General features: G+C 35.9%; 5 protein-coding genes, 1 non-coding gene and 1 pseudogene across 10 annotated transcripts; 3 read left to right on the top strand and 4 right to left on the bottom strand.

Moving 5' to 3' along the window:
• The first annotated feature begins 1854 nt into the window (after positions 1-1854).
• On the top strand, positions 1855-5261 carry LOC18041857 (transcription initiation factor TFIID subunit 13). 3 transcript variants are annotated; one of them, XR_002905450.1, is made up of 7 exons: positions 1855-2236; positions 2829-2965; positions 3080-3117; positions 3838-3897; positions 3978-4052; positions 4462-4649; positions 4760-5261. XR_002905450.1 is itself a non-coding variant. In XM_006432907.2 (6 exons), the coding sequence occupies exons 2-6, from the start codon at positions 2860-2862 to the stop codon at positions 4570-4572; spliced, it is 390 nt and encodes a 129-aa protein (XP_006432970.1). In that variant the 5' UTR covers positions 1855-2236; positions 2829-2859; the 3' UTR covers positions 4573-4846. The 3 variants fall into 3 exon arrangements, 1 of the variants encoding a protein (XP_006432970.1); XR_002905451.1 differs by having other exon boundaries at positions 4757-5261; XM_006432907.2 differs by having other exon boundaries at positions 4462-4846.
• On the bottom strand, positions 5178-7741 carry LOC112098132 (annotated as a pseudogene).
• Positions 7742-7840: 99 nt separating this feature from the next.
• Positions 7841-12006, top strand: LOC18043028 (signal peptidase complex subunit 3B). 2 transcript variants are annotated; one of them, XM_006432906.2, is made up of 8 exons: positions 7841-7999; positions 8632-8821; positions 8945-8992; positions 9613-9675; positions 9798-9851; positions 10125-10211; positions 10331-10908; positions 11736-12004. In XM_006432906.2, the coding sequence occupies exons 2-7, from the start codon at positions 8696-8698 to the stop codon at positions 10454-10456; spliced, it is 504 nt and encodes a 167-aa protein (XP_006432969.1). In that variant the 5' UTR covers positions 7841-7999; positions 8632-8695; the 3' UTR covers positions 10457-10908; positions 11736-12004. The 2 variants fall into 2 exon arrangements, with proteins under 2 accessions (XP_006432969.1, XP_024038677.1); XM_024182909.1 differs by lacking the exon at positions 7841-7999 and having other exon boundaries at positions 8535-8821; positions 11736-12006.
• A 359-nt stretch (positions 12007-12365) lies between these two features.
• LOC18043027 (protein ECERIFERUM 26) lies at positions 12366-15667 on the top strand. Its single transcript, XM_006432905.2, has 2 exons — positions 12366-12845; positions 14370-15667. Exons 1-2 carry the CDS (start codon positions 12423-12425, stop codon positions 15297-15299), a joined length of 1353 nt encoding a protein of 450 aa, XP_006432968.1. The 5' UTR covers positions 12366-12422; the 3' UTR covers positions 15300-15667.
• A 59-nt stretch (positions 15668-15726) lies between these two features.
• On the bottom strand, positions 15727-18011 carry LOC18043026 (probable aldo-keto reductase 1). Of its 2 annotated transcripts, none has more exons than XM_024185161.1 (7): positions 17836-18011; positions 17574-17741; positions 17134-17367; positions 16840-17012; positions 16435-16531; positions 16194-16347; positions 15727-15933 (listed from the first exon to the last, which is right to left on the bottom strand). In XM_024185161.1, the coding sequence occupies exons 1-7, from the start codon at positions 17893-17895 to the stop codon at positions 15746-15748; spliced, it is 1074 nt and encodes a 357-aa protein (XP_024040929.1). In that variant the 5' UTR covers positions 17896-18011; the 3' UTR covers positions 15727-15745. The 2 variants fall into 2 exon arrangements, with proteins under 2 accessions (XP_024040929.1, XP_006432966.1); XM_006432903.2 differs by having other exon boundaries at positions 17164-17367.
• A 421-nt stretch (positions 18012-18432) lies between these two features.
• Positions 18433-21098, bottom strand: LOC18040619 (probable aldo-keto reductase 1). Its single transcript, XM_006432902.2, has 7 exons — positions 20976-21098; positions 20448-20618; positions 20132-20338; positions 19846-20018; positions 19436-19532; positions 19126-19279; positions 18433-18894 (listed from the first exon to the last, which is right to left on the bottom strand). The coding sequence occupies exons 1-7, from the start codon at positions 21033-21035 to the stop codon at positions 18707-18709; spliced, it is 1050 nt and encodes a 349-aa protein (XP_006432965.1). The 5' UTR covers positions 21036-21098; the 3' UTR covers positions 18433-18706.
• A 132-nt stretch (positions 21099-21230) lies between these two features.
• Positions 21231-21301, bottom strand: TRNAG-GCC. The gene has a single exon. It is a non-coding gene; the product is annotated as a tRNA-Gly (tRNA).
• Positions 21302-21360: the final 59 nt, after the last annotated feature.

Genomic DNA, 21360 nt, shown 5'->3' with positions numbered 1-21360 from the left:
TATTTTTACTCCCCTCCCCTGCAGTTAGTATTTCCGTCAGTTGACTGTTAGTGGACTAACAAGAGGACGAAAATACCCTTTAAAGGCTGACAGGTACAATTTCCCAGCAAAGTTAACAGTGCAAGCATATTCAAAAGCTATTCAAAAGCCGAAAATATTAAAATCAAACATAAATTTCTCAAGTTGGAGATTTGGGGTCAAAAAAATTTTCTTTCCATTGCACAGGAGAATAGGAGTGCAGAAGCCATGGAATAAAATTAAATCAATTAATATAAAAATAATTTTTCTACAAATTCAACATACATTGAAACCCATTAATCTTTTACAACAAACATCCACAACATGACAACACCAATTTTTCTAATCATTCGGACATGATTACAGGTAAATTTTGAATACAAACACCCACACCATATTTTCTTTGACTTTTGCCCAGCCATTTATATAGAGAGAAAAAAAGAAAAAGAAAAGAGAGAAGCTCACGGGGAGAGAGAGGAAAAAGAATCGGATCCAACCCGACCCGCGACCGTGATCCGGTCGGATCTCCCATTTCGGGCCACCGTTTCAGTCGAGCTTGGTACCGATCGGAAGCCCTTGAGCCGCTGGTCATCTCCATGTCGTCTTTGCCGTCGGAAAGCGTCCGGAAAGCCACCGATCGAAGCCGTGAGAAGCCGCGGAAACGCCTCCTCGATTGGCCACGGACTGCGCTCGTCGGCAGTCTTCTATCAGCATCTTCTCGGCTCACGGGGAGAGAGGAAAAACGCAGCCTCGACTGGTATTGGAGCCGTGAAAAGCCGCGGAAACTCGCTCCTCAGCAGTCTTCTATTAGCATCGAAGCTTGTCTTCTTCATGGGTAAGTTCAAAATGGTGATGATTCTTGATCCTCAAACTCAATAACACTCGCTTGTTTTCACACTTAAGCTGCTGAGGGGTGAATGTTTGTGTGAGTGATGAGATTTTCGTAAGATTTACACTTTCGTGAAGAGAGTTTTCTTTTGGTAATGAAATGGACTGATGCAATGGTATTTCGCACTTACCAATGCCACTACAGCTAACTTTTTAAGTTTTTTAAATTTTAAATGCGCTTTTACAATTGTAACCTTATATACTGATATTATACTGACATAAATACTAACAACAGGGGAGGTATGTAAAAATACGGAGATACTTTCTATTAAACTGAAATTAGGTAAAACCTCAGGGGAGGTATGTAAAAATAACCCTTTATTTAAATATACCTCATTTGTCCTCAAATGTCAAATCTATACCCCATTACATACATATACCTCATAAAAGTGTAAAAAATAAAAAATAACCTAAAAAAATTATCTATTTACGTTTACTTATTCTTTCATGACTTCTACATAATAACACAACTAAAGTTGAGTATACTCGACTTTTTACCTGACTTAATTAAAAGGAAAATTTTCATTTAAATTTAAGTCGAGTATTCTCAACCAATTACCGAACTTCAATGAAAAGTCAAGAATTTTTGCTGAATGAATATTGGGTAGGGTTAAATTAAAGTCGGGTATTCTCGACTCTTTACTCGATTTATTTGAAAAAATTAAAAAAATTTTAAATAATTTTTTATTTCAATTGAAGTTGAGTATTCTCGACTATTTACCTGACTAACATGAAAAAGTCGAGAATTTATGCTGAATTACTAATTGTGTATGGTTTGGTTGAAGTTGAGTATTCTTGACTATTTATCCGACTTCGAGGAATTGGATTTAGTTTGATGAGGATTTAATTATGGTTATTTTTATATTTTCTCTAATTTTTTAGAGTATATATATGTAAAATTTAAAAATGTTATCATTTTAGGTATATATTGAATATTTTAAAGGAAATGGGGGTACATCCCACACAATTCTCCCAACCAACAATCTATATCTACGTCAACCCTCAAAGTCCCCCAAATCCAAAATCCAAAATTCTCGTTTTATTATCTATTTTTATTTTTATTTCTATTAATTTTAACTTCGCTCTCAGGCCAAAAATCAAACGAAAGGAGCTGCAGCCTCTGTTCTTCTCTTATCCAGGGAGTCGCCATTGGTTTGCGAACGCACGTTTTATCTTCCGGAAGGTCAAATTCGCTAGGAAAATTCTTCTGGATTTGCTGTTGACTAATTGGTTGTGGCAGTAAAGAAAATCCTGGATGGTAAATTTGTAAATTAATCAAACAGAGACCTGTTCAAGTTACCTTCAACTTCCAACTGTAATAGCATCTTGGGTATGTATTTGGTGAACTGCCTTATGTTTGGTTTGAATCAGCTTTATTTTATTTTATTTTCAGCTCGTGGTTTGATTCATTAAGCATGTGTGTGCATAAATTGTTTAAAGATGCCGTGAGAAACAATTGAAAAATTGGCATAAATCTTGTTTTCAAAGGGGAAGAAGAATAAAAGAGAAGAGATTGATTAGGTTAGGAGAAAATAAATTGAAGTTGGCTTGAATTCAACTTCAGTATTAACGAAATAAAAGGTTAACTAATCAATAAAAGCTAGGAGAAAATAAAAGCTTCTAAGATTAACAAAATAAAAGAGAAGGTTAGGTTTTTGTTTATACTAGGAATCGTTGTGTAATGGGGGCGTGATAGAGTTAGGAGAAAAGGTTAGGTTTTTCTTCTTTTTAATTTCCATGTTATGCTTGTGCTCTGCCATCAAAATTCAATGTTTCGGATTAAAGTTAGGGTTTTGAGTTTTCCGTAGCATTCTTTTTTAAGAAATTATTGCTGTTATAAAATTGGCATAATTTAGTTATCTGTGTAGTGAGTTATATTCTATTTGAATTTGATTGCTGAATCGAAGTTGATTTTCGGATAGGTTTCAAAGGAAGAAACTTAGTACATATAAGATGAGCAACCCTTCTGCGGGACAATCCTCAAAATCAAAAGCGGGATCCTCGCAGCCCTGTGAAACAACTTCATTTAAGCGCAAGCGAGGAGTCTTTCAAAAAGATCGTCAGTAATTGCTTCCGTGTTTTGGTTTTCCTTTTCTTTTTCTTCTATTTATAATAATATTAATAATTTCATATGGTCTTACTTATTTTATATCATTTTTGTTTTGTCCTGCAGTTCAGCACATGATGTATGGTTTTGGCGATGATCCTAATGTAAGTAACAAAGACATTTGCCAACTTTATCTTGTTCTGTCATGGATTGAAAGTATTTACTATGACAATTTGGTTGTTTTATGCTCACTCTTTCCAATGTGATAACTTGTTTTGTTTCTTTGGTATTTGATGATTTTATTACAGTCATGAACTCTTTGAGATCTCTATTCTTTTATCCATTATTTATTAAATCTTTTCCGAGTTGCTTTTGATATATGTATACTCTTTCTCCATTAATTGAAGTTGGCTTGAATTCGGGAAGAAGTATTATGTATATTATGATTTGAGATATTTCAGAGTCAATTGTTTAGAATTATGTTTATACTTTTGGAACCATAAGAGTTTAAGGATGTTTAACGACGTTTACTCACCTCTTCGATGCGGCCTGTAGGGTATACGTTCTCCACTGCTCAAACTGCTGCATGCATGCATATGCACTTCTTTGGTGGACTGGTTACATTTCTTTTAAAATTCAGAGCACTTTTAAATGACTTGACAGAGAGATTATAGCATTGCATTTAGAATATCTTTTACTGCAGGTCTTTACTTTATTGTCGTTATATAGTACTTGCTTGCTGCAGTAACAGAAAAAGTTTCAATTGTTAAGTTTATACATGGTTGGAGTGGAACTTTATGTTTATGTTTTTAAAATTTTTTACCATTTTAAAGTTGTTGTTTCTAAACATATGTATTCATGAATTTCTTGGGTGGCATTATTAGCCACTTCCAGAAACTGTAGCGCTTGTGGAGGACATAGTTGTGGAGTATGTCTCAGATTTGGTAAGCATTTGTTGTATTGGTTTCTTTCCTTGCGTAGGATTTGGTAGATATGATGTCAATATATACACACTTTTCTGTAGGCACACAAAGCGCAAGATATTGGTTCAAAGAGAGGAAAGTTATCTGTTGAAGATTTTCTTTATCTAATTCGAAAGGTACCTTTAGTTGGAAGCTTTATTCAGTTCACTTGCATTCCATTTCATGTTCTGCTTGTCTTGAACACAATACATTTATTCAATGCATAAATAACCTTGAATCAAGTTGATATTGCTTGACGACTAGCTGGCTTATACAACTACTAATACCACTTGTGTCAGTCTTATAACCTCAAGAGAAGTTCTGTGGCGTAATGATTAAGTGTTATCTGTAAGAGATTGTCTCAAGTTGTTTACTAGCTTATGTTGGATGCAGGAAGGGACATGCATGCAATAGTAGTTTGTCATTTTAATTTTTCTTCTTCTTCTTCTTGGTGAATATGTAGCATATATGCATTATTTCTACTTGCTCTGATTTATTTTTACATTTTTGAGTTATTGGCTAAATTTTTACATGTTAAACCTGCAGGACCCACCGAAACTTAACCGCTGTACAGAATTATTGTCCATGCAAGAGGAGCTGAAGCAAGCAAGAAAAGCTTTTGAGGTAGACGAAGAGAAGCTGGCGTCTATAGAGTGATTACCAGGATCTAAACTTCTGAACAAATGTTTTTAAGCTAGCATTAGTGGTGCAACCCAGGTTATTTTCATTTTAAGGTGGGTTATGTTTTAACGGTGGAGTTGAACTGGTAAAAGTTTGTAAATGCACTATTTGTCGATTTGATGCTCGCATGGTATGCTGAGATTTAACAAATATTTTAAAGCAGCGCCACGGTCGTGCTGCAAACAGGATTGTGTGCATAGGGTCTCTCCGGTCATTCCTAGAGACATGCAGAAAGACATGCTTTACCTTAGATGAGCTTAATATGACGATAAGCAGTATGGCAATGCAGTTGTATATGATATTACAACCAAACACCCCGTTCAATGAAAGAGCCTGCAGAAATCAATGGGAAAGATATCTGCTGGCCAATAGAATGATACTGTGAACATAAAGCCATTGCTGCCAAAACTGAAGTACGACACAGAGAGAAATATGAGATATTATAGAACTCATATTGGCAAAAAGAAAAAAGCAAATTGCCGCCGGGCCCTACTGAATGCAAAACAACTGAGTATTACAGCAAAGGCATCTTTAGACTCTGCACTACTTGTTAATGGAGAGACCCCATAAAGTTCCTGAATTTGCAATGTAACCTCATCATGTTACAATGGGAACGCATAAGAACCCAAATAAAAACATTTACCCAAGAAAAAACATTTACTTAATGTATCATTGCCGAGAACTTCCTTGATCCTTGTCTTCCAATCCTCTGTTAGAGTGGTTGGGAATAGTACCTCAACTGTGATATAAAGGTCTCCTTTCTTGTTGCTAAAATGCAATGGCATTCCTTCCCCTCTGAACTTCCTCACTTCCTTGGGCTTAGTGATTCCCTAAGCAAGGAGTAGAAGCATGTGTTACCTAAGTTAAGCATTTCAATTCTTTTCTGACTCATGTCCTCACTGAACTTGGTCATGGCAAATGAAGTTCAAAGCACATGTTCATGCTTACCTTTGTGCTGATGTCAACCAAATGTCCATCAAGGTGCTTAATGGTCTTCTCAAAACCAACAACAGCTTGAACCTAAAAGAGGAAACCATTTAGGAAAAGTTCCAACAAAATCAATCACACACTGATAAACAAATAAAATAACAAATAACTAACATCCCACAGGCCACAACTGAGCTTTACCAGTGTGATAGTGACAGTTGCGTGCAAGTTATTTCCTTCCCTTCTAAAGCAATCATGGGGCGCTATGTGAATATGGAACTACAAATAATGAGATAGTTATTATCTGCTGCAGAGGAAATATGCAAAACATATAACAAACAAGAGTCCAAAACTAACCTTCAAATCTCCAGGTTCTCCATCAATTATGGGCTCGCCATCTTCACAGAAAACTACCTCCTGAGAAACTTATGTGCCATTAAAAAAACTAGTCTATAAAAATAGAGTGAGAGAGAGCACAGTAGAAATTCCATAGAAAAACCAAGGCTAGATTGTAAAAATCCAGTAGGTGTGGAAAAGAAACAAATGCAAGAAACGTGAGGAAAAACTGCAGCTTCCAACTAGAGACGACAGAAAAATAGAATAAGTTCCTATTGTATATAAAACAGAAGGGAAAAAAAATTTCCAACCCAAAACATTTGTTGTATGCAAGTTAACTGGACAGCAAATTCTTTTGACTTTTCTTGTTTGGAAGGTGATAATGGTCTTTACAATTGGGAGTGACAATATGGGGGTCCAACTTTCAACACAGGGGACATATGGTTCTGATTGTGTATGAGAAGCAACACAATTCACAAAAACATTAAATGAATTAAAGATTATAAAGCTAATACTCATAGCAGCTGATCTTTAGAATTAAAAGGGTAGACAAAAAGGAAAAAGAAAAGGGGATAAACAATTGAATATCCCTAAAGTATAAACTTCCATCAAGAACTAATTTGCCTATCACATTTGAATTTTATGGAACTTACTTGTCCATCTTGCATCCCTTTTTCAATATCAACTGTTACAAAATATCCCTCTCTCTCATATTTGACATTTTGTCATTGCTCGCAGACCTGAAAGAAAACGAAATGAAGAATGTTATAAAGCTGAAAAAGAACACCAGAATTCACAGTCTAGGGCACTAATAGATCAATCCAATAGCCAGTGGAACCATCAAAAAAAAAAAAAAGAAGAGTTGAAGAGGAAATTTCAAACTTACAACACATACCTGCTCAGTCATCTGTTGGAACATCCCAGGACCAATTTGTTTTTTTGGAGGACCAATTTGTTTGTGATATACCTCATTTCTGCAGTTACAGCGTCTTTTGCCTGGAGCTGGCTTTATAACATTTTTCTCTCTCCATACCTGCAGAGCAGATCCCAAAAGAAGGATGAGAAGTGTAGCCTAATTAACAGTCAATTTTCCAAAATCTCTGCTTCATACAAGACAAAAAATAAATAAATGAACGACGTAATTTATCTATCTTCTAGCTCTGTGAAACAAATGTTTTCCAATAACCATTCAATCTCGATCCTGAGTAGTCAGTCATACGAAATTCCATAATATAAGACAGTCATTTTGTAGTACAAGATTATGATGATTTTGGTCACAAGCTGACAATTTCAATGCAAATACAAGAACCTTACCCTTAGCTAACCTCCCATGTATAAATCTTCCAATGTTGCATCCAGTTCAACAATAACATCATCACCCTTCGCAATTCTCTCATCCTCTTCCGCTGGACCTCCACCAAAGAAACTGTCAAAAACCAACACCTGGTCAGCAATGGCAGATTGTTGATTCAATATTTTGCAACATATACATGAATAATGTTACCGCCACTTTAAGATGACTATTTTATTTTCAAGAAAAAGACAGCACAAAATCAATGGTCAAGATTCTTCATACCCATAAATCCACAATGCTAAATGCTAATGGACATTAATTAGTACCCCGCAATTCACGAATCGTTGCTGCAAGTCCTCTCTCTCTCTTGATGCGGTATTTCCTCTCCTTTGGAAATTACCAGGGAGGTCAGGTGTTGGTGCTGCCGGGTAAAAGTCCCTGAAAGTCTGAAACTGGGCGCGGAGTTGAGCACGAAACTGGAGGCTAGGCTAAGGCAACGACGACTTGACTAGTGACTAACTTTTACGTGTTTCTTGTACAAGGCTGGCCAATCAGCTTCGCCTCGTTGTTGTTTTTGCCAATGAACATCGGCCACGTGGAATCTCTCTTTTGTTTGTTTTTGAATTGTATTTTTTGGCTGGGAGCTGGAAAAATAACTGTTTGACGGTCACGGTGCTTTGGACCCGTACGACAGTTTCCTTTCGTCGTTTTTACTACCCCGCGAAAAATAATATCCGTGGCTGCCACAACGTCGACACTTTATAATTTACATAGAAACGAAAAGCTACCCTTTTTCTTCTGAGCTTCTTGACTCCTGGTTATCCAAATCTCCTCCTTCTCTTCAGGGTAATTCCCTGCATTTCTTCTTCCTCTGTTTACACTCTCCTTATTATTCTTGGTAGATTTGTCATTGTTCTGTGATCATGCATGCAAAATTTCTGTTTTTGTGGGTTTCTTGTTCCTTTTACGACCTTGCTTATCTGCTCTTCCGAATGAATGAACAAAATTTTATTGGAGGAGATAAGCAACTGGTTCACTGGGGAGGGGAGGGGGGGGGGGGGGAGTCGTTAGCTTTTGATTGATTCGATGATTTGAGAACAGAGTACCTCTGTTTTTATTATATACATTAAACGGAAAAAGGCTGAAGCTTTTTATGAATAAAAATTCTTACTTTTACAGTGTACTTAATCTTTGTGATGATATTCCTCTGCTTTGATTTTGCATTGGAAGAAAGCCTCAGTTAGCATATTCATTTGGTCAGTGATGTCAATTGGCACAAGTAGAAAACGACGAAGAAGGAGGGGAGTGGGTGAGAGTGGATAAGCCGATAGAGTTTCCGATTTCTTAGCATTTCTCTATTATTTTTTATTAAATTTTTAATTGCTTTTTTTTTTGGGGGGGTCTATAATGGCGCGTGATAGTGGCATCTGGCAGAACTCTTTTATTTTTATTTCCGTTGATTTTAACTTCTCTCTCAGACCAAAAATCAAACGACAGCAGCTGCAACAGCGGCAGCGAACAAAAACAGGAAAAAAAGAAAAAATGCATTCGTTTGGGTACAGAGCCAACGCTCTGCTGACGTTCGCCGTGACGATTCTGGCGCTAATGTGCGCCATCGCTTCTCTTTCTGATAACCTTAACACTCCCTCTCCCTCCGCTCAAATTGAGGTCAACTTTCCTTCGACTTTTTCATGATCGCTGTTGCATTTTGTGTTAGATCTGTTAAAGGTTCTGAATTTTTTGCGTTTTTGATTGATTTGGCATCTGGGTTTTTGTTTTTGGTGATTGTAGATATTGAATATCAATTGGTTTCAGAAGCAGCCACATGGAAACGACGAGGTAATTGGATTTTTTTTATTGCTTAGTTTAAGAAATTAATCACGGGCCATCTGATATTTTCAATTTTATGGGAAATCTGTGTGCTTTAAGTTGATTATTGTGCATTATTGATTACAGTTGCGAAATTGTTTCGAAAATTTTGTTTTTTTTTTGGGTTGATTGTGTGAGTAATTAGTGTAATTGTTGATAATTCTCAGGAATAAGATAGTTGAAAGAACCGTTTTCAATTCCTCTTACTTGTGAAAGCAAATGAAAATTTTTAATAAACCTTCCTTCTGTTGTTATTTCTTTTGCCTGATACTTCTTAAAGATTGAAAATTATTAGGAAAAACGACCTACTGACTGAAAGCTAACTGTCCGTCTTTTCATCTGCATTAGGGGCTCACATTCCAGTTGATTAGTGGTGGAATAGAAGCTTCGATTTTATTTTGGTAGCATGCTGTGGTAGCTTTGAGTTTATTGCTTTTTCATACGAAGAACCAAAAATTAATGAGTAAACATATCGATAATTTTGTGGTAGCTTTGATTTCTTCCTCTATGCTTGTTTTTGTGGCATAAGTTTGCTGGATTCTATGATATTCTTGACATCATTCTCAGGGAATGCTTTTCATTGTATGTAGGTCAGCCTGACATTGAATATAACAGCTGACTTGCAATCACTGTTTACATGGAACACAAAACAGGTTTACTATTCACGATATCATTATTGATTTATATGATTTTGGAAGTTGTTAATTTTATGGTGTTTTTGAGTGATCTTAAAGCTGATTTTTGACATTGATTCATCTCCTTACCGCTTTTGTAGCTTTTCATTTTTGTGGCAGCTGAGTATGAAACCCCAAAGAATGCCTTAAACCAAGTAAGCTCCAGGCATCTGAGTGCATGTGTTTTCTAAAGTATCATTGTTTTAGTTTTTGTGCTTTAATATTGTAAAATTCGATCTAGATTATGAACTCTTGAGTTAATTAATGGTTGCTAGAATGAGCAGCCTTTTTGTGTTTCCTATTCATGAACATCCACCTTTAGCCAATATCATCTGGCATGCTAATTTCTGAAGTATTTTTCATATCTCGGGTTATGTATGCTCAAAATTATGCCCATCGCTTGATTGATTTTGCATATTGTGTTGCAGGTGTCTCTTTGGGATGCTATAATACCTGCAAAAGAGTTTGCAAAGTTTTCCATTCATACCTCGAACAAATATCGTTTCATTGATCAGGTACGACATCCTCTTCGATTAATTTTTCTCATTCTGTACAAACATTCATCAACCAACTTAAGCAATTTCCTTTTTGTATGGAAAATTCAATGTTCAGCTTCCTTTATTTTCCTATTCAGGGACACAATCTTCGAAGTAAAGAATTCAACTTGACATTGCACTGGCACGTCATGCCCAAGACTGGCAAGATGTTTGCCAACAAAATAGTCATGTCTGGATATCGCTTGCCTGAGGATTACAGATAGTGAATCTGTTGAGTGTATGTCTTTCCTGTAACTTTAGCTTTCTTTAAGGGACTGTTGAATGTCAGCTGAACTAGAAACTAGAAATAGAAAAATTTTCTTGTTCTATAAATTGAGAACATGAATGTTGCTTGGATTTTAAAAACTTAATTCTTTTTTGCAAAAGCTTGGATTATGATCTTTTGGCGGCATTTCGCCCTCTTATTTACTTGGTGGCTGCTTTGTTGTTGTTTTATGTGTACTTGAGTGGGGAGATTTTTGTTTGGCAAGCTGTCGGGTTTGTTGGGTTTTATTTGTTCTTTGTTGGGATTGTGTTTTGGACTGATTTGGGATTGAGTAGAAATGAGAAGAGGAGTGAGATGGAGATGAGTGAAGATTGTGAAATTGGACGAGTCAAAGGCTTGGAGCAATTGGAGAAAAATGATGCCTCTGGATTTGCTCAAGTTTATGGAAAGGTGTGTTTTTGATTCTACTGTTTTCTTTGAATTTTGTAGTTGATGATGTGGAGGTTGAGTTAGATATGAATGGTATGTTTTGTTTGAGATCAAGATGTTTTTTGTGTATATATATTTATGAAATGCAAGTCTAATTTTAGGTTATCTTGTGTCAATTGTGAAATAATAAGTCTGACTGTCATTGTGCAGGTACCAAACTGTATGAAAAAGCTATGCTTTTTTTATTAGAAATTTCTCTACTTTTTGTTTCTAAGGTTTATTGGATGCTGTAGTTAGTGATATGGAAGTTAAGTTGGATTTAGTTCGATTGGGTCAATTGTGAAGTAAATTTGCTGATTTAGTTTAGTTGGATTTAGTTTTATGCTATGTTTTGTTTGAGATTGTGATGGTGTTGTATTAGAGTTCTTTTAAAAGACACCTAAACACAAACTTACCACAAACTCTCCTTAAATATAAATTTATTTGTTTGAATCAGATTTGAGTTAGATTCAATGAGCACCACTCAATTGATTCAAAATGGATCCTAGCCAGAGAAATCGTTGAAAACATATGGTTAATCAAATAATTAATTGTGTTATTAATGAACTTATGGCTTGATATCATGTGTCTATATCACAAGATTGATTATTAAATGAGTGTTATGAGGCTGGGGTTAAGTCACATAATTATGTAACAAACATTATGTCACCTCAACAGCGCCATTGAAGCTCATGGTTTTCAGAGCGGCAGCCATAAGTTCACCTCTAGAATTTTAACATCACCAACTCCTACCCTTCGTTTCTGATTAAACGCTACAGTTTCATCATTTAATTTATACCAAATTTCAGGGGGGAGACGACCGTGAAATGTACTTAAAGCTTGCATCAGCGGGGAGTTAAAAATTGATGCCTTGTTGACGACTTTCAATGATGCACAAGCAGTGAAGCAGCTTCAACTTTAGCAAAAACCCTTTTTATATCTTCATCCTATTTTTTGAAAAGCACATTATTTCTTGCTCCGCTCCCCCATTAGTCCACATTAAACAAGGGATTGTGTTTCTGAGTTGGTTAATGGAGAGGCAGCATAATGCATAAAATCCATAAGTTATGTTCTAGAATTTACTTAATTCAGAAAAAAATTAAAATGCATCTCATAAACTTCTGATTTTTTTGCATCCAATGCTGATAGGACTTTATAACAGCTGCACGTGGCACGATGCTATTGATTCCTTCGTCAATTCTTTTAATGCTGTTACATGTTATGGGTGATAATGAGGTCCGTGTTATAAATATAAAATAATTCATTTAATAATTGGGATAGTTTTACTTTATCTTACCATTAATGCACATCACAGCCAACCACCTGAATTTGTTTACATATTGCAGCCACACCATTAATGAAATTCAACAAACACCCATTTCCCCTTTAATGGACCCAATCAAGTACCTTCTCCTCTATATAAATCACCAATGCGAAGAAAATTTCTTGCACACAAAATTCTCTTTTCACAGTTCACATTCTCATTTCTCTCATAAATGGGTGATCAAAAGAGTCGGGTCAATGTACATTCAGTTCTAACGCAAGTATCCAGCAGGCCATCAGCGTCGGACGAGACTTACCCGTTAACCCGTTTGGACCACGCCATGGGTCATCACACAATCCATGTTATTTTTTACTACGAGAAAAGCCCATTTGGGTCGTTTGATATGGACCCAATAAGGGTGACGCTGTCCGAAGTTTTGTCTTCGTACCCGCCTGTTACGGGCCGGTTGACCCGAGATGATGCGGGTAATTGGGCGGTCAAGTGTAATGACGCTGGAGTCCGGGTTTTGAGAGCTAGAGTTGGAATTACGCTTGATGAATGGCTGAGATCTGCTGATGGGAATGAGGAGAGAGATCTAACGGTCTGGGAAGATATGCCTGAGGTTCCTAATACCTGGTCTCCTTTCCGGATTCAGGTACTCCATTTCTTGTTGGGTCGGGTTTGCTTTTGTTTAATGCAAATAATTATGTACAAAACTTTGTGATTGGAGATGGCTTTTAGTACCTAAGTTTTGTTCAAATTAGGGTTGTTTGAAATATAGTCTTTCCATGATAGACACTTATATTAAAAGAGCACTTTTATTGGAATTAATTTTGCAAAGGACTTTCGAGCCCACCATGCCTAAGTTTGGTTATGCACAGATAATAAAGGTGTTAGGCGTGGTGCCAAACATCTTATGGGTCATGGCTCTTGATTCAAGGGTAAAAATTTATTTAGTCTCTGTATTTTAATATTAGTATCTATTTAGTCTTTATATTTTTAAAAATATCTTGAAACATCCATCCCGTTAAAATATTGATACCCGTACTGTTATTTTTTATTTCTTTTGGTTTATTTTTACAATATTACCCTTTTATAATAATTTTTTATTTGAATATTAATAAAAAATTATTAAATTATCAATTTAACTCTGAAAAATAAAAAATTATATTAATTTTTAATTGTCAAAAATTAAATTGTCAAAAATTATATGCAAACTACCAAGTGTGCAAATGGTGCTTATAAAAAAAATTAATATAATTTTTTTTTTATTTTTTAGAGTTAAATTGGTAATTTAATTATTTTCTTTTTATTAATGACTAAGCAAAAAAATTATTATAAAATGATGATAATGTAAAAATAAGCCCAAAAAAAAATAAAAAGTAACGGCAAAGATATCAATACTTTAACGGCAGGAATATTTTGAGACATTTAAAAAAATACAGAGACTAAATAGACATTGATATTAAAATACAAAGACTAAATGGACTTTTACCCTTAATTTAATTTAATTTTTTATAGGGACAGTGATTTTCTGCAACAACAATATTTATATAAATGTTCCAAGCACTTGGAAAATGAGCCCCCAATGTCGGAGAAATATTTAGGAAAGAGAAAGGCCGGCCATTAATACTCTCAAATGTCAAAATTTTGAGATTCATTATTTTATGATATGAATTTTGATGAATCCTAATGTGAGACCCACCATAATCCTACAGCGTGATTCACTATTCTACCATCTAACACAATTTTTTTTCATGAACTAGGTAACATCAACAAAATCTCATTTATAAATTATAAGTAGTGTGCATAATGTTGCGAGCACCATTAAGACATTGAATACTTTTATATTATATATGAACATAAAACATTTAAATAGGCTTATTGCATCTTGTAAATACAATCATATAATATTTAAAAAAAAAATAAATTACAATATAATTAAATTCAATTATTTAACAAGAGCATGTTGAAATTTAATGTAAATGATTTTCCCTGTGCTGGGTTCGGAATGCTTTTCAAAGTAATTTCGTAAAAAGTGCTTTAAAGTAAAGTCGCTTTTTGTGTAAATCTTCATATTTCATACTTGACTTCTCTAGACACCACTTTCAAAAACTTGTTTCTGATTATTCAGAAGGCACTTTCCATACGATATTAACAGATATATATGGCTTTACAGTTAAACGACTTTGAAGGAGGAGGTGTAGCCATCGGACTTAGCTGCACCCACATGCATGGAGACCTAACCAGTCTAATCTTACTCTTCAAGGCATTTTCTGAAGCTCACCACGGCCAAGCCATCACCTTTCCGCCCTTCTTCAAGCCACCCGCACCTCCTGACAGGAAGTTTTCAGTCAATAATTCTAAATCTACTAGTTACTTGGAGGCCAAGTTACAGAAACAGACCCCATCAGTGAAAATGTCCACAGCCACTTTCAAGTTTTCTGATTCTGTGGTCAAGCAATGTTTATCGGAAATCCACGACAAGTGCCCTGATGCCTCCCCATTTGATTTGCTAGCTGCATTGTTTTGGATTCGGGTTGTGCACTTAAAGGGCCCCAAACATGATGATCATACACATTCCCTCTCACTTTGTGTAGACTTTAGGAGGCTGCTGCAAGAACCACTACCTTATGGCTACTTTGGCAATGCTTTGAATTTTTCACTTCTATCGCTAAACGAAGAAGAGATGGATTGCAGCATGTTAGGACGTGTGGCGGAGTTGGTTCATTGCCATGTGTCAGGTCTCAAGGAAGAGGAGTTTTGGGCAACTTTACATTGGCTTGATTTGCAGAAGGAAGAGGGAGGGAAGTATGCACCACCTTTTGCAATGTATGGACCTGAATTCACCTGTGTTAGCATGGAGCACATGATTATTGGCGACCAACCTGTGATGTACTCAATGAATTTTGATAGTGCAAAGCCTGTCCACGTCTCATGCCATGTAGGGAATGCTGAAGGTGAAGGGTTGATTCTTGTGATGCCTTCAGCAGAAGCGGGACTTGCAAGAACTGTGATGGTGACTTTGCCGGAGGAGGAGACTGCAAAGCTGTGCGAGGATCAATCTATCTTGCACCTAAAGCCAACAATGCTCCTTCGTAGTATATGATAGGTCAAAGTGGTTATGGTTAATCAAATTTAGGATCTGCTTTAATTAGATAAGTGCTTTCTGCAAGATATATGATAGGTCAAGTGGTTATGATTAATAACTCTTGTGACTCTCAACCTGCACTTGTTGATGAAGCAAAGCCAGGAAAATTGTTTTAACCAGAATTCGTATTTTACCATTTTGGAATCCTTTTTTTTTTTTTTTTCCAAGAGTGGATTTGATAAACAGTTACTGAAACTTTCTTGAATTCAGGTTGTAACATACCAAGAAGATCATTCCTAGTCTTTCTTCGAAGTTTACAGTTATTCATTAAAAAAAAAGTCTATCACAAAAGCATATAGTTGATAGCTCATAAATTTCGGCAATAATTAACTTGTAGGCATAAAATATTGCATCCAAACACAAAGTGAGAATGTAAGATTGCCTGTATTCCAACTATTTGAAGTTCAGGCCTTGCAGTCTTTAGGAGGTGTGTTTGTGAACTTCCAGGTCACTTTCAGCATGCCACCATAGGTTCTGTCTCCAGCTACCTCTTCTATGGGTACAAAATTCAAAATTTCTTTCATATCCTCCTTTGTAAGTTTCATCATTAAGGAACCAATATTTTCATCCAAGTTCTTAATCTTAGTCGTCCCTGAAATTCCAAGTAAATGACTGTAAATAATATTGCCATTGCTGATATCATCTCGATCAACTGAGTTTTATACAGATCTATAAATTTCTTCAAGCAGGCCAATCCCTTATTACTACTCAAAGGTTATCTAGTGTAGATGACTTTCTTATATTGTCACTTCTCTCAAATGCCTTCATAAGAGATTCATCATTGTTTTCAAACTGAAAGTAGCAAACACACACTAGTTCATATTGATGAAGACAGGGAATAAACTTACGCACCAGGAATTGGTACAATATCATCCCCTTGTCCGAGCAGCCATGCCAGTGATAGCTGCGCAGGAGTGCATTTGTGCCTTTTAGCAAGGTTCTCTACGCGAGTATAAATCTTCTTGTTCTTTCCCAAGTTCTCTCCCGTGAACCGAGGATGGGAGATCTTATAAAACAGATTACATGTAAAATTTTGGATGCAATTGCTATATTACAAAACAAAATGTGGAATGATATTTTGATGAAAACATACCAAAAAGCTGTTAGCAGGCAAACTTTCCACAACAGCTTTGCCACCCAAAAGCCCTCGACCAAGAGGGCTGTATGGTACTATTCCAATGCCAAGCTCTCTGCAACTCAAATGATCAAGATGGCAGCCCCATATTTGAGAATAACATATTAGTTAGAAAATTATCACATTGTAGAGCAAGGACGCATCAACCATCAAACCTTATTATCCAGGGTAAATTAATATAGAGTATGTATAAATCCACACAAAATCTATTCAAGTAAGAATTTTTTAAAAATAATATCCATAGAACATTTGATAAAAGAATTAAGTCTCTAGATAAAAACAGATAATTATGTATCGTACTCTTTCAGAGTTATGTGTATGAAGAGACTACTAAGAATTGATTTTACTACAATTTGAATAAACCTGCAAAGTGGGACTATCTCTTCCTCGATGTCACGTGTCAAGAGGGACCATTCCATTTGTACAGCTGTGATGGGATGAACTGCATGTGCCCTCCTAATTGTATCTGGGCTGGCCTCAGATAATCCAATGTATTTGATTTTTCCCTCGACCACCAGCATCTTAAGTTCACCAATCTACAATACAAAGAAAAAGAAATTCTTAATATGTTCTGTAAGCTAGATCCTGCCATAATTGAAATGAAGAGGAACGAGTTTGCTGACGGTCCCAATATCGTAATTGATTATGGAAGTTTACATTTAATGAGGTTGGAAGAGAATCACACACCGTGTCTTCTATAGGTACTGACGGATCTACTCTATGCTGATAATACAAATCAATGTAATCCACACCAAGGCGCTTCAAGCTAGCTTCACAACACGAGCGCACATACTCAGGGGTACCCTTCACAATCACACTAGTAGGTGCCATTGATACAACACCAAACTTCGAGGCTAGTTGTATTTTTTTCCTCGGCAACTGCTTCAAGACCTGAACAGGAGTGAACCTTTTCCAGTTAACCACACAAAATTCTAACAACTCCTAACAGTATCCTTAACAATGTGCTGAAGTAACTATATACCAGTTCCTTAAAAAAGGCAAAAAACAAAGGACTATTACAAACATTTCTGATTTCTCCAAGATTATGCTAGAATTACTACCAATTTCATACATCCACAAAAGAGACAGATATGCACCTTTCCAACAAGAACTTCATTAGCATGTGCTCCATATACATCAGCAGTATCAAAGAAAGTAATTCCTTTATTGAAAGCATGCTTTATAATTGAGATACCATCCTCTTCGGAGACTGGAGAATTATACATTCCAGTCAGACCCATACATCCAAACCCCAACTTTGAAACCTGAAAACCCGCAAAATTTTAATTAATTAATTAATAAACCAAAAATTTATCAAAAAGTTGGTTCCAAAAGTTATTTAAAGAAATGGGTAATTACCTCAAGTCCTTGGGTGCCCAGTTTCACTCTAGGAGCTTGGATTTTCTTGTCTTCTGCCATGCTTTTTGCTGCAGCTTTCTTTTCTTTGTTTCAGGTTTTTACTTTCCAAGATCTTCAGTTCAGTTCAGTGTCTCTCAGACTTAGCAAGTAGTTAAGTTCAGCTCAAGTAAGTGTTAAAAAAAAAAAAAAACAGAGGATAACAAACAAAGTTGAAACTTGATAGTGGGCCCAGTTCGTATTCTTATGATAGGTCGTCTCCACCGTGGTTCCATAAAAAGACTATCTAATAAATGTAAGGCAAATGCTATGTTACATGAAATGTAATCATATACACTTTTACTTTAAACTCAACCAATTATAACAACTATGGTTAGGCCACGGCCAAAAAAATTTAAAGATATGCCATTATTTTATTGAATGGTCCTTAGAGAGGTCTCACATAAGACTTTCTCCTTGCTGTCAGAGAAAAAAGAGGGAAAAAAAAAAGGAGCACTTGATAGATAGCTTAACCCATTACGTAAGGATCCCAAAAAAATAGCAACTTTACTCTGCATATGCTTTAGATTTTCAAGTTTCAGTGGGATCATCAATAACCATCTGAATAATTTTCTGACTAATTATCAAAAAGAAGAGTAGATACTACATATTCATAGCAAATTTTCTTGAATACTAGAAGTAACATATCAAAGTTCAACCATGCTCCCCTACTGAACAATCTGGCTTCACCAGATTTACATTTAAATGGTAGATTGATATCATAGACTCATAGTGATCGAAGTTCACATTTATTCGTCAAATAGATTAGCAGACATTGTAGCTTGTACATATATTATGGCAATTGTTAATCGCCTAGTATACACAACATATGAGCTCAGGCCTTGGTGTCTTTCGGAGGTGTGTTTGCGAGCTTCCATGATACTTTCTTCATACTCTCATAGGTTCTGTCGCCAGCAACCTCTTGTATGGGTACAGCATCAGCAATTTCTTTCAAATCCTCTTTTGTAAGTTTCAGCGCCAAGGACCCTATGTTATCATCCAGGTTCTTAATCTTACTTGTTCCTGAAACTCGAAGCAAATTAACAGTAAATACTATTGCCGGTAATGTTATGGAACAAATCTGTATATTTCTTCATAGAAATAATCACAAACTTGCCTATCGGGGATAAGATTCTTACATCAATGGTTCTACCAAATATCCACAAAAACAATTTCAACATTCTTCGCACAAAGAAAAGTAGAAAACATATATGCTAATTCATATTGATAGAGTGTTTAAAGAAAGTTACGCACCAGGGATAGGTATGACATCGTCTCCTTGTTGGAGAATCCATGCCAGTGCTAATTGTGCAGGAGTGCATTTGTGCTTTTTGGCAAGGTTATCTATGCGGATATAGATGTTCTTATTCTTCTCCAGGTTCTCTTCCTTGAACCGAGGATGTGAAGCCTTACAAAACAGATTACACTTAAGATTCTACTAACTTATAAGATAAATAGAATGCTAATATTAAAAGTAATTGGGAAAGAAGCCTTCTAAAAAATCTTCATGCACACTTATGTTATGAAACCAAAGGATTGAAACAAATGTTGATGAAAAACATACCACAAAGCTATCAGCAGGCAAACTTTCCACGACAGCTTTGCCAGCAAAAAATCCACGACCAATAGGACTGTAAGGAACAATTCCAATGCCAAGCTCCCTGCATACTTAAATGCATCAAGATGGCAGTCTCATATTTCCAAAGAACATATTGCAAACATCTATTATTTAGGAGTACTCAAAAGAGTAAGGACAGATCAACCACCAAACTTGATTATCTAAGGCAAATTAATATATACTTACACAGAGAACCTACTCTAGTAAAGAATTTACAAGTTTCTACACTGATAGACAACATATTGATAAAAGATTTTAGGATCTAGACAGAAATGGAAATATTTGATACTACTCTCTTCAGAGGTTTAAGGATGAAGAGACTAAAAAGAATTATTTTACTTTTGATTTGAACAAACCTGCAGAGCGGCACTATCTCTTCCTCAATGTCACGAGTCCAGAGGGACCATTCCATTTGTACATCTGTGATGGGATGAACTGCATGTGCTCTCCTAATTGTGTCAGGACTGGCCTCTGATAATCCAATGTACTTGATTTTTCCCTCCTCAACCAGCTTCTTAAGTTCACCAACCTAAAGTTCAAGTAACAATAAATTTAGTATCTAACATATTAATCAAAATAGGGCAACAAGTTCGCAGACAATTTCAATTTTGTAATTGGTGAAATAGGAAGAATATCACTCACTGTGTCTTCTATGGGAACAGATGTGTCTACTCTATGCTGAAAATAGAGATCAATGTAGTCCACATCAAGGCGTTTCATGCTACCCTCACAACATGATCGCACATAATCAGGGGTACCCTTCACGAGCATACAACCATCATCTCCCAATCCAGCAATGCCAAACTTTGTAGCCAGTTGTATTTTTTCTCTCGGCAACTGCTTTAAGGCCTGAAAGGTTTCAACTTTTTCCCAGTTAACTTCCAAAAAAAACAATTCTAACAATGAGGTCCTATCCTATGGCATCCTCAGTGAGGAGCAAAAGAGAGAAAATATGTACCTTTCCGACCAAGATTTCATTAGTATGCGGTCCACCATACACATCAGCGGTATCAAAGAAAGTGACTCCTTTATCGAAAGCATGCTTTATTACCGCGATGCCATCTTCTTCTGGGAGTGGAGAATTGTGAGTTCCATTCAGGCCCATACATCCTAACCCCAACTTTGAGACCTTTAAAAATGCAACAAAATCAGGAACAACATTCACCATCAGGAAATTTGAAAACCCTTCAATTACCATTTTACAACTCTGACATATATAGCACCTTAAATTCTATCACATAATGATGATCCCATTTCAGCTATAAAGTTTTTATCACCTTTACAAGTATCAATGAATAGAAAGTGCAAACGGGTTCAACTGTTACAAAAATAATAATAAATTAATATTAACAAGTGACACATGAACTTGAGAATTTTCTAGTTGCAGTGGCATCATCAACGATCAGTTCGAGAATTCTCAACAAGGAATCAAAATATTTCCCCAAAAAAAGAGATAATTGTTGAAAGGGTATTTTAGTTTGTTTACCTCAAGCCCTTGAGAGCCAAGTTTCACTCTTGGAATTTGGATTTGTTTCTCTTCTGCCATCTTAGAAGAAGTGTTGGCTTTTCTTCTCAACTTAATCTCTTATTAAAGGAGGGTCTGGGAAAGTTAATGGTGTTGCTGTTTTATACTGTGTATCATGCACTAATATAGTAAAGGAGGATTTAGAACTAATCAAAAGAAGGCAACAATAAAAATTGTTTGCAGTGGGGCCAGTTACTACTGAAAAAAATTAATACCTGCACCAGCCGGGAATCGAACCCGGGTCTGTACCGTGGCAGGGTACTATTCTACCACTAGACCACTGGTGCCTTGTTGGTGAAGGAATTAGAAAGTTTATAATTATATCCTTATTCTCGTAATGATATTG

This window comes from Citrus clementina, unplaced genomic scaffold (genome assembly GCF_000493195.1).
Source record: "Citrus clementina cultivar Clemenules unplaced genomic scaffold, Citrus_clementina_v1.0 scaffold_5, whole genome shotgun sequence".
Taxonomy (NCBI): domain Eukaryota; kingdom Viridiplantae; phylum Streptophyta; class Magnoliopsida; order Sapindales; family Rutaceae; genus Citrus; species Citrus x clementina.
The sequence above is the reverse complement of the archived record's forward strand: the minus strand, read 5'-3'. Positions and strand labels throughout refer to the sequence as shown.

What these genes read in the sequence shown, in the direction of transcription:
- LOC18041857 (XM_006432907.2), top strand. Translation starts at nt 2,860, where the DNA reads ATGAGCAACCCTTCTGCGGGACAATCCTCAAAATCAAAAGCGGGATCC. An exon ending in TGGAGTATGTCTCAGATTTG is followed by an intron (nt 3,898 to 3,977) that starts GTAAGCATTTGT and finishes ACTTTTCTGTAG; the next exon opens with GCACACAAAGCGCAAGATAT. An exon ending in TTCTTTATCTAATTCGAAAG is followed by an intron (nt 4,053 to 4,461) that starts GTACCTTTAGTT and finishes TTAAACCTGCAG; the next exon opens with GACCCACCGAAACTTAACCG.
- LOC18043028 (XM_024182909.1), top strand. Translation starts at nt 8,561, where the DNA reads ATGGCGCGTGATAGTGGCATCTGGCAGAACTCTTTTATTTTTATTTCC. An exon ending in CTCCCTCCGCTCAAATTGAG is followed by an intron (nt 8,822 to 8,944) that starts GTCAACTTTCCT and finishes TGGTGATTGTAG; the next exon opens with ATATTGAATATCAATTGGTT. An exon ending in CAAAGAATGCCTTAAACCAA is followed by an intron (nt 9,852 to 10,124) that starts GTAAGCTCCAGG and finishes ATTGTGTTGCAG; the next exon opens with GTGTCTCTTTGGGATGCTAT.
- LOC18043027 (XM_006432905.2), top strand. Translation starts at nt 12,423, where the DNA reads ATGGGTGATCAAAAGAGTCGGGTCAATGTACATTCAGTTCTAACGCAA. An exon ending in GGTCTCCTTTCCGGATTCAG is followed by an intron (nt 12,846 to 14,369) that starts GTACTCCATTTC and finishes ATGGCTTTACAG; the next exon opens with TTAAACGACTTTGAAGGAGG.
- LOC18043026 (XM_024185161.1), bottom strand. Translation starts at nt 17,895, where the DNA reads ATGGCAGAAGACAAGAAAATCCAAGCTCCTAGAGTGAAACTGGGCACC. An exon ending in TGGGCACCCAAGGACTTGAG is followed by an intron (nt 17,742 to 17,835) that starts GTAATTACCCAT and finishes GCGGGTTTTCAG; the next exon opens with GTTTCAAAGTTGGGGTTTGG. An exon ending in CTCTTCCAACCTCATTAAAT is followed by an intron (nt 17,013 to 17,133) that starts GTAAACTTCCAT and finishes TTTGTATTGTAG; the next exon opens with ATTGGTGAACTTAAGATGCT.
- LOC18040619 (XM_006432902.2), bottom strand. Translation starts at nt 21,035, where the DNA reads ATGGCAGAAGAGAAACAAATCCAAATTCCAAGAGTGAAACTTGGCTCT. An exon ending in TGCCTGCTGATAGCTTTGTG is followed by an intron (nt 19,280 to 19,435) that starts GTATGTTTTTCA and finishes CTGTTTTGTAAG; the next exon opens with GCTTCACATCCTCGGTTCAA. An exon ending in CGATGTCATACCTATCCCTG is followed by an intron (nt 18,895 to 19,125) that starts GTGCGTAACTTT and finishes TTCGAGTTTCAG; the next exon opens with GAACAAGTAAGATTAAGAAC.